A 10,774-nucleotide genomic window follows, 5' to 3' on the forward strand; every position below is an offset into this window, starting at 1 on the left:
TGACTGCTGTGCTGTGTCACTTTAGGTGTGTGGTATCATTTAGACCAGAGGCGAGAGATTTTTTTTCACAAACTTTTATATTACACACAAAAAAGTAATAACACTGTTCTCTCAGACTCTCTTGCTGACTCTCTTGTAGACAATGTCCTTCAAAGTTACAACCTGAAAGATAAAGCAGACAGTGATGACACTCTGACAGCATCCTAAACATCCGGCAAACAGCTGAAATACTACAGCACTCACAAGTTCAACGCCAATCTGCAGAAATTGATGGGGGGTATTTATTAGAGATGAGTGGGTTCGGATTTACCCGGATTTACTCAGATTTACCTGGATCTCAAAACAGCATCTTATTGGCTCTCGGGTGTCACGTGTTTTGGTTAGCCAATAAGAAAAATCCGGACTGGCATTAATTCTCACGTTAAGAACAGAGTAAGTCCAAACGCGCTCATCTCTAGTATTTATCAAGGCTTGGAGAGAGATAAAGTGGAGAGAGCTAAAGTATCAACCAATCAGCTACTAACTGTCCTTTTTCAAACACAGCCTATAACATGGCAGTTGGGAGCTGATTGGCTGGTACTTTCTCTCTTTCCATTTCATCTCTCTGCACGGTTTGATAAATCTGCTGATACAAATGGGAACTGACAAAGCTGAAGTTGGAGATTCAGCTGATTCAGTACTGGCTGTGTTTTGTTAGAATGTGCCGTGCACATTTCCTAAATGGTAACTTATTGCTTTATGCCTTCCCTGGATCTATTCAGAACTTTTCTGAGACAATAACAATTTGAAGACTAATTTAGAAAATCCCTGATAGGTGTGCAGCAGTCCGTCAATGTTTTTTTAGGATAATTCTGTGGTTGTAGACATAAGTAAGCCCTTCGGTAGTATATACTGCAAGAATACCTGTTTGCAATTTTCTCAGAGCTATAACAAGTATTTTATCTGTTTTTGCGGGACAGAAAATATTGTAGTAAGCATAAAGCTATAACTATATTTTGGCTCGTCAATGGGTCAGTATCATATGAGATTAGTTCCTTAGCTGAACAATACTAGGGCTGTTTTAATAGCATTGCAGCCCCTGTGCCAAATGATTACCTGGGGCCCCTAGCCATCCAGTCATGGGAATAAATAATAATAACGATAATAATTACTTACCCCTTCTGCTGTCCCCGCACTGTCTCTCCACATGCTCCCATACAGTAAATGACTGTCAGCACTCTGATTGGTGGATAGCTCGAGCCATCCAGCAATTAGCAGCATGCTAACAGCCTTCTACTGTCTGGCTGCAGGCTGGGAGGCAGGTAGAGAATGCTGCTCTCTGATTGGTTGATAGCTCCAGCCATCCACCAATCACCATGCTGACAGATATTCACTGCTGGGCTGCAGGCTGGGAGGCAGGTAGAGAATGCTGCTCTCTGATTGGTGGATAGCTCCAGCCATTCACCAATCACCATGCTGACAGATATTCACTGCTGGGCTGCAGGCTGGGAGGCAGGTAGAGAATGCTGCCTGGCTGCTCTTATTGTGTGTAATTCACAGCTAGGCAGCATTTTCGACCTGCATCCCAAGAAGCTACAGATGCTAAAGCCCAGGGGGTAAATGTCTTCTGGCTCAACCTGTCCCTACTCGAAGGACCCTAGAATTGTGGTGCAGCTGCCAAGTATGCCTATTAGTTAAGATGGCCCTGAACCATACTATTCACGTGACTCTATCCTGAGCTAGGGGACTATGGGCCTAATTCTGAGTTGATCGCAGCATCAAATTTGTTAGCAGTTGGGCAAAACCATGTGCACTGCAGGGGGGGCAGATATAACATGTGCAGAGAGAGTTAGATTTGGGTGGGGTGTATTCAAACTGAAATCTAAGTTGCAGTGTAAAAATAAAGCACCCAAATCTAACTCTCTCTTCACGTTTTATATCTGCCTCCCCTGCAGTGCACATGGTTTTGCCGAATTGCTAACAAACTTGCTGCTGCGATCAACTCAGAATTACCCCCTATGTACTAAGCCTTGGAGAGAGATAGAGTGGAAGGAGATATAGTACCAACCAACCAGCTCTTAACTGTCATTTTTCAAACACAGCCTGTAACATGGCAGTTAGGAGCTGATTTGTTGGTACGTTATCTCTCTCCAAAGCTTAATACATAACCCCCCACCACCACCCCGTGTACATGGCAGCTGTCTTGGGTGCAAAAAGTAACCTTGTGATGGTCCCAATCTTCCCGACCGATGTTCCAATGTTTGAGAAAAATGATTTCTTTATTTTTTTAATAAAAGAATGAAAATACATTTTTTTTTAACTAAAATCATTTTGGATAAGGTTAAATTAATTTTCTTCACCTAATTCACTAATAAAAAAAACCCCAATAACTTCTGAGCGTTTTGTAGTTTGGGAGGGGGAGTGGGGGGAGAAATAGTCAGGGAAGTGGAAAACTTACATTGGTGAGAAGATCGCCAGACAGTTCAGTGACAGAGGTAATTCCTTTAAGTTTCACAACCAGTTTTCCATCCACCAGATTAACTGCAGACTGAAAGAAAAAAAAAAATGATTCTATATATTTTTTGTTATTACTGATCGTTGTTGAAGATTTTCACATATTTCAGGCGAGGAATCATTATTGAAATAGTTATATCAATGTAATAAAGAATTTCTTATACGGTATCAATTTAGGTCGTTTCAGTATTTGTACTCATGCTTTTCAAAGACTATAGGTAAAAAAATTAACTGGACCCCGGTAATGTATCATCTGAAAGGAGATAGGAAAGGTCTGTCATATGTTTTTTTAAAGGGAGATACTTGATCTGTGGCCCAAATGTAAGAGCCATAGGGGTATATGCAATTGCGGTCGAATTCCCGAAAATGTAGAAAAACGGGACATTTTCGCCCAAAAAAATAATTCGACAATGCAATTCAGTACTTTTCGCCAAAAAAACGGACTTTCCATATTCGACTTTTTGAAATTCGACATTTGTCAAATTCGACATTTCTGCAATGGTACAAATGCGGCAATTCGACAAAAGTATATTCAATTGAAGATTGTAAATTCGACAACAGTGCTTTCAGACAGTAGATTCGTCATTTTCAATCCGCCACACTTTGCTGACGGAATCTAATAAAAAAATGTAAAAACATGTTTTTTTTGTGATTTTTTAATTGGTAATAGCATATCTATTTATATTAGAAGGGATTAGGTACTTGGTTTGTCTATTTTGGATGCACAAGTATTATTTATATATTTTTAAAAATATATATTTTTTTTTAATGGCATGGTAAAAATCTAAAAAAAAAATGCGTGGGGTCCCCCCTCCTAAGCATAACCAGCCTCGGGCTCTTCGAGCCGGTCCTGGTTCTAAAAATCCGGGGGGAAAACTGACATGGGATCCCCCGTATTTTTAAAACCAGCACCGGGCTCTGCGCCTGGTGCTGGTGCCAAAAATACGGGGGACAAAAAGCATAGGGGTCCCCCGTATTTTTTACACCAGCATCGGGCTCTACTAGCTGGGTAGATAATGCCACAGCCGGGGGTCACTTTTATACAGCGCCCTGCGGCCGTGGCATTAAATACGCAACTAGTCACCCCTGGCCGGGGTACCCTGGAGGAGTGGGGACCCCTTCAATCAAGGGGTCCCCCCCCTCCAGCCACCCAAGGGCCAGGGGTGAAGCCTGAGGCTGTCCCCCCATCCAAGGGCTGCGGATGGGGGGCTGATAGCCTTTGGAAAAATGAAAGAATATTGTTTTTTCCAGTAGTACTACAAGTCCCAGCAAGCCTCCCCTGCAAGCTGGTACTTGGAGAACCACAAGTACCAGCATGTGGGAGAAAAACGGGCCCGCTGGTACCTGTAGTTCTACTGGGAAAAAAATACCCAAAAAAACAGGACACGCACACCATGAGAGTAAAACTTTATTTCACACATGTCGACACACACATACTTACCTATATTCACACGCCGACCTCTGTCCACTTGTCCAAGTAGAATCCACGGTGTACCTGAAAATAAAATTATACTCACCTGATCCAGTATCCTGTGGTCTTTTATTATAATCCACGTACTTGGCAAAAAAAAAAAACCGAACACCCGGACCAGGCGGACTGAAAGGGGTCCCATGTTTACACATGGGACCCCTTTCCCCGAATGCAGAGAACCCCCGTGACTCCTGTCACAGAAAGGTCCCTTCAGCCAATCAGGAAGCGCCACTTCGTGGTACTCTCCTGATTGGCTGTATGTGCGTCTGAGCTGGCAGACAGCGCATCGCACAGCTCCCTCCATGTGTGAAATAAAGTTTTACTCTCACGGTGTGCGTGTCCTGTTTTTATTCGGGTATTTTTTTTCCAGTAGAACTACAGGTACCAGCGGGCCCGTTTTTCTCCCGCATGCTGGTACTTGTGGTTCTCCAAGTACCAGCTTGTGGGGGAGGCTTGCTGGGACTTGTAGTATTACTGGGAAAAAACAATATTCTTTCATTTTTCCAAAGGCTATCAGCCTCCCATCCGCAGCCCTAGGATGGGGGGACAGCCTCGGGCTTCACCCCTGGCCCTTGGGTTGCTGGAGGGGGGGACCCCTTGATTGAAGGGGTCCCCACTCCTCCAGAGTACCCCGGCCAGGGGTGACTAGTTGCGTATTTAATGCCACGGCCGCAGGGCGCTGTATAAAAGTGACCCCCGGCTGTGGCATTATCTACCCAGCTAGTGGAGCCCGATGCTGGTGTAAAAAATACGGGTGACCCCTACTCTTTTTGTCCCCCGTATTTTTGGCACCAGCACCAGGCGCAGAGCCCGGTGCTGGTTTTAAAAATACGGGGGATCCCCTGTCAGTTTTACCCCCGGATTTTTAGAACCAGGACTGGCTCGAAGAGCCCGAGGCTGGTTATGCTTAGGAGGGGGGACCCCACGCAATTTTTTTTCGGGATTTTCCCGTTTCCCCCCGTTTTTTTTACATTTTTTAAATTCTAATCAAAATCCGTCAAATCGGCCGTTTTTCGACAGCGGGACTGTCGAATCCGTTTTTTATTGAATATGTTGAATTCCGGCACCCACCTGCCGGAATTCGTCGGTCGAATTGTGTCGAATTAAAAAACGGGCGAAAAATTGCCGCAATTCACCGGCAATTGCATATACCCCATAAAGATTTCGGTGATGTACTGTATAGTACTCGTTAGATTTAAAATGCCAACACCAAACTTGAATTAAAAAGAAAAAAAATTACAAATGTAAAGTATTTCAGCTTTAAATCTAAATGTTCTTGATTCCAAGATATATGAAGCTTTTCTGCGTGCAGTTAGTCACATCAGTTATAGAAATATTTACAATGAAGTTTCATTAATTTAACTCTGCCATGTATAAAATAACAGGTTTCAGTATTAACACTCGTCTAGGGGAATCACAAAGGCTTTTATAAACATGGGGCCTAATTCAGAGTTGATCACAGCAGCAAATTTGTTAGCAGTTGGGCAAAACCATGTGCAGTGCAGGTGGGGCAGATATAACATGTGCAGAGAGAGTTAGATTTGGGTGGGGTGTGTTCAAACTGAAATCTAAATTGCAGTGTAAAAATAAAGCAGCCAGTATTTACCCTGCACAGAAACAAAATGACCCACCCAAATCTAACTCTCTCTGCACATGTTATATCTGCCCCCCCCCCCCCTCTGCAGTGCACATGGTTTTGCCCAACTGCTAACAAATCTGCTGCTGCGACCAACTCTGAATTACCCCCATGACCCAATCTGCACATATTTCCCCCATTCCCCCATGCAGAAGGCCTTTGTCCCTACTTGGCTGACTTATTACATTAGAAAAAGAAAATAATTGGCTTCCTAATTGAAAAATTGGTCCTGTATCTCTCTACATCTGTTTATTAGTTTTTTTATTTCATATCTGTGCAAAACACTTGCAGTGATCAGCTCCCCCCCCCCCCCCCCCCCCCCGGGCATTTACGAGTAGTAAACCCTCGTTTCTACAATCCTGATCATCCTCTTTATTTACCAATCTCCCTTGCTGACTGGCCTGGGCACATTCTGTGACGCATTTCTCCACCAAGGAAAAGAACTGAGTTTAATGCATTAGTTCTATAGATCACCTGGCCGCTCGTGTTCTGCATATTATACTCTTATCCCATGTACCCAGACAGACAGTGAAGATGATGCTTTTACCCTAATTTTTTCTTCTGTCAATGATTCCAGCTCTGTCTCCTCGCCGAGATTGAACTCATTACGTAGCACCTTGGCACCTGTGGTAACTGTGATCACAAAGTGATTGCCATTCTGAACAATCTCTGTCTTGCTCTTGATGTCTTTTCCCTTTTGAATGAGATCATCTGAGAGACCTGGAAGCAAGGAGCAATCATCAACACTCAGAAGCTGGATGTTATGTAAAAGGTTATAGGGAGATGTATCAAGCCTTGGAGAGATAGAGTGGAAAGGTTGCTCAAAGGGAACAAAAAATCAGTTTGTAACATTTATCTGGCAGAGTCTGTGCAATGACAGACGCTTGGGTAACGTCTCCACACTATCGCCCTCCAGGCTTGATTCCCTTCAAGGCTTGAGACATCTCCCCTTACATGACTTTATCAGACACAGATATGGCAGGGGCATTGTTCCCATATGTTATTTGCTGCAGGAACCATTTACTGTCTATTTCCCTTTGCCTGACGTTGATAATATGTACCAAATATTGTACTGTTTACAGGAAACAAACCAGTGACAATTAGAGAGAATAGTACAACTACCCCGTTACATTAACCCCAACACATAAAGAGTCCCAATTTTTTTAAACAAATCAGGGGTTTATTTCACACCCATGGAAGCCCCATGATCACTTTTATTTGTTTGCAAACCCAACATCCACAATTTGTGTGTTAAATCAGTGTGTAAATGACGCAACTGTACTAACCCCCAAAGCAGGGTTGGAATGGCCCACAGGGGTAAAGGCAGGGTTGTACTGGCCGACAGGATTAAAGGGGAAACTCCTGATGGGCCCTACAGTCTGTGGGTGGGGGCGCCCACCCTACTGCCTGTCACCCCTTCCTTTAGGGATCAGGTTCCAATCTGTGGACTTAAATTATATATTATACATGTTACATTATACTGCACAGGAGTAAGGTGAAATCCAAATTGCAGTGTATAAATAAAGCAGGCAGTATTTACCCTGCACAGAAACAATATAACCCACCCAAATCTAACTCTCTCTGCACGTTACATCTGCCCCACCTGCAGTGCACATGGTTTTGCCCATCTGCATTACAAATTTGCTGCTACGATAAGGTCTGAATTAGGCCCTAGGTTTTGCACATGTGCACAGTTACTTGCTTTCTTTTTTGCTTTACTTACCAAATTAGAATCAAACACATTACTTATACTATTTCGACTCAGAGGTTTCCTGTATACGCACCTCTCAGGGTAAGGATAATAAATGATCCACTTTCATTCAGTCAGTGGTGCCTGACTTACATCACTCTGGGCAATATTACATTTATATTATAATTGCACCACTTCTCCGGAATTCCCTACCTCTCCCCCTCAGACTCTCCACCTCTCTACAAAACTTAAAACGGGCTCTCAAGACCCACTTCTTCACCAAACCTAGCCAAATCTCATCCTAACCCTCTGTTCCACGCTCTCTATGTACCCCGTCTGTGTCACCCATGTCTGTCTACCCCTCCCCTTTAGAATGTAAGCTCTCACGAGCAGGGCCCTCTTCCCTCATGTGCTTATCCTTTCTTACTTTAATAATCTTCAACTGTACCACATCCAGCAGTCTTCTGCCACCTGATATTTATTCCAGTGTCCTCTGCTGATGTAACTATGTGTATTTACCCTGTACTTGTCCTAAACTGTCATCAACTGTAAGTTGCTGTTTTCCTGTTTGATTATTTGTTTATGTACTCTGTAATTGGGCGCTGCGGAACCCTTGTGGCGCCATATAAATAAAGGATAATAATAATAATAATAATAATAATAATAATAATAAAGAGTTGCTCAATGCCCGAAAGGTGCAGGACAAACGCTTTTATACATGTCACCAAAATGTAAGGTGACTTCTAATATCCTTATAGGATTTTCCATGATGTTCAAGTTTCCACATAAACACCTAAATAATGATGCTACAACTCAACTATTTATGGGATATTCAGCATCAACTGTCACAACAGCTTCCACCATTGAAAGAAGCAAGAAAAAGTGGATTTCAACTTTTCAAGTTGTCCTCTGACCTTCATCAGGTTCGACGAGGCCAAGGGAGAAATGTATCAAAACCTTTTAAGAGGGATAAAGTGAAGCAGTAGTGAAGTACTCTAGCCTCTAGCCATCAGTTACCTAGCACAGTCTATAAAATGACAGATAGAAGCTGATTGTTGATATGTCTGAGGCTGAAGTCGGAGGCGACTTCCCTTGAACTCTCCCTGGAGCTTCCTGGGAGTGGTACCATGCGATCAGCAGCGATACCATACGATTTTGTACATTTTGCATGCGATATATTGTATGCGATCCCAGCCATACCTGCGGGAACCGACTGATCACTAGTGCAGCACTAACGATCTAGGGGAGCCGATCCGACCCTCACGGGAACGCGCATCGGATCGGATCAGAAACACCTCCAAAATGCCCAATTTCACCTGATATATCGGGCCGAATGCCTGAAATTGGATGAAATCGGGCATTATCGTTCTAGTGTATGGGGCCCTTAACTTCTTCACTTTATCTTTGTGATACATCACCCCCCCCCCCCCCCACCTCATGGTCCAAAACTTGCATTCTACATTTATTCAGGAGGCTTTACTTATATTAGCATCACCCTGTGCAATATATCATTATATAAGATGGTTGTTATTGGACTCACCAATGGCTTTCATGAAAGGCTCAAAGTTTTCGTGGGATTGCAGCTCATAGGTGCCAGCGAAAGACATTTTGGAGAGTGATCCTTGTCTACCAGAGAGGAAGGAAGAGAGAGAGAGAGAAAGAGCGAGTGTCAGCACATCAGCCTCTGCCAGCTTTTAAATGGTTTAATTTATCTTTCTGTTCAGAGGTCAGGTGATGTCACCGGTTTACAGCTTGGCTGAAACCTTTATGACCGTTTTGTAGTCACGCTGACCACAATCACTCTCTGATAAAGAACACTTGCTTGTATCACAGCCAATACTAGATTTCATATAAAAGAGGTCATCTAGTTTTAAAGGGAAACAGTCAAAAAAACCTGTTTCATTTACTGTTATCTATTATATGGGCTACAGAGGAAAAACGCAGGATTTACTGATGGCTGCGGATGTTTATACTACGCATCACGCAGAGCGTGATCAAAATTAGGGATGGTGGTCATTAGGTTGACATGCATTTCATGTCAACCTAGTACATGGTCCACCAGATTGCTAGGTCCTTAATGGGTTGTATGATATGATCACCCAGGAATGTTGGCCAAGTGTCAGGAGGGTGTGAGAGTAAAGAAAGACAAAATATGTGAGGTTATGTGGACTGTACAGAGAGGATGTAATTAGATAGGGAAGCACTGAAGGTTATGTGGGTGTCTTGGTTTCATATATTTGTGCAAATGTATGAATAAGCCCCCAAGCCACGTCAAGGCCTCTCTATATTGGGGGTCCCTAGCACTATATCTAGGTGCAGGATGTGGCACCCCAAAAATCAGCATAAGCCAGAAAGCCCAGGGCAGCATACCAGTGAAAAAACTATAGTGTTAATAAATTATACCCCTTTTCCACTAGCTCAAAAAACACGGGTAAATGCACGGGGGCGCGCATTTACCCGTGTTTTTGGCAAGTGGAAAAGGGTCAACCCGGATCAAGTGACCCGTGAATCCTACCCGGCTATTTACCTGGGTAGGACACGGGAATGATCCGGGTAGGGTTCTAGTGTAAACGGGAGCCGTGTCGATGCGACACGGCTCCCGTTTACACTGTATGGAAGGGCGGCGCTGGGAGATCATGTGATCTCCCTGCGCCGCCCCTGCCGCGTCACTAGAAGCGTCACCAACCCGGCATATGCCGGGTTGTGACTGCTGATGGGAAAGGGGACGAGCACGGGTCGCAGCAGGGGGCAGCTCCCGTGTCAGGCTCCCGGCTGCGACCCGTGATCGTAAGTGGAAAAGGGGTATAAGTGTTTAGGAAGCCGAAGCTATATACAGACACTTAACACTTACTAATTTCTTCACTAACACTACTTCTTTATTTTAATTACATCTTATTATTTTTGTATCACTTCTGTATATAGTTTCGGCTTCCTAACAACTAATTTATTAACACTATAGTTTTTTCACTGGTATGCTGCCCTGGGCTTTCTGGCTTATGCTGATTTTTGGGGTGCCACACCCTGCACCTAGATATAGCGCTAGGGACCCCCAATATAGAGAGGCCTTGATGGGGCTTGAGGACTTATTCATACATTTGCACAAATACTGTATATGTAACCAAGATCTCTGGATTCTAATCTTGTGAAGGATTTACATCTGGTTACTGGTATCATTCAGGGTGCTGGGGGAAAGAAAATGCTTTTTTTCTTACTTAGAAATACCCCTCCCTTGCAAGCACCTGAATGATATCACTAAGCTAATTGAGGACCTACCACTATATAGGCCCTAGTCAGTCCAGTCAGAATCCCGAAAGCCCCCTAACCCTACCCTAATCCTCCCTTGTGGGTGCCTAAACCTAACCCTCCCCGGCGGTACCTGACCCTATCCCTCCCCACTTTGTGCCTAACCTAAACTTCCCCTTATATGTGCCTAACCCTCCCTCCCTCCCTAGTCCCTAACCTTGCCGGCCCTGCAGCCTAACCT

At 43.9% G+C, this 10,774-nt stretch overlaps 1 protein-coding gene across 1 annotated transcript; it reads right to left on the reverse strand.

Annotated features, from left to right (window-relative positions):
* Positions 1 to 63: 63 nt before the first annotated feature.
* On the reverse strand, positions 64 to 8,984 carry LOC135007271 (fatty acid-binding protein, liver-like). The gene is made up of 4 exons (XM_063952105.1): positions 8,831 to 8,984; positions 6,148 to 6,320; positions 2,438 to 2,527; positions 64 to 162 (listed from the first exon to the last, which is right to left on the reverse strand). The coding sequence occupies exons 1-4, from the start codon at positions 8,895 to 8,897 to the stop codon at positions 112 to 114; spliced, it is 381 nt and encodes a 126-aa protein (XP_063808175.1). The 5' UTR covers positions 8,898 to 8,984; the 3' UTR covers positions 64 to 111.
* Positions 8,985 to 10,774: the final 1,790 nt, after the last annotated feature.

This window comes from Pseudophryne corroboree, chromosome 1 (genome assembly GCF_028390025.1).
Source record: "Pseudophryne corroboree isolate aPseCor3 chromosome 1, aPseCor3.hap2, whole genome shotgun sequence".
Classification (NCBI taxonomy): domain Eukaryota; kingdom Metazoa; phylum Chordata; class Amphibia; order Anura; family Myobatrachidae; genus Pseudophryne; species Pseudophryne corroboree.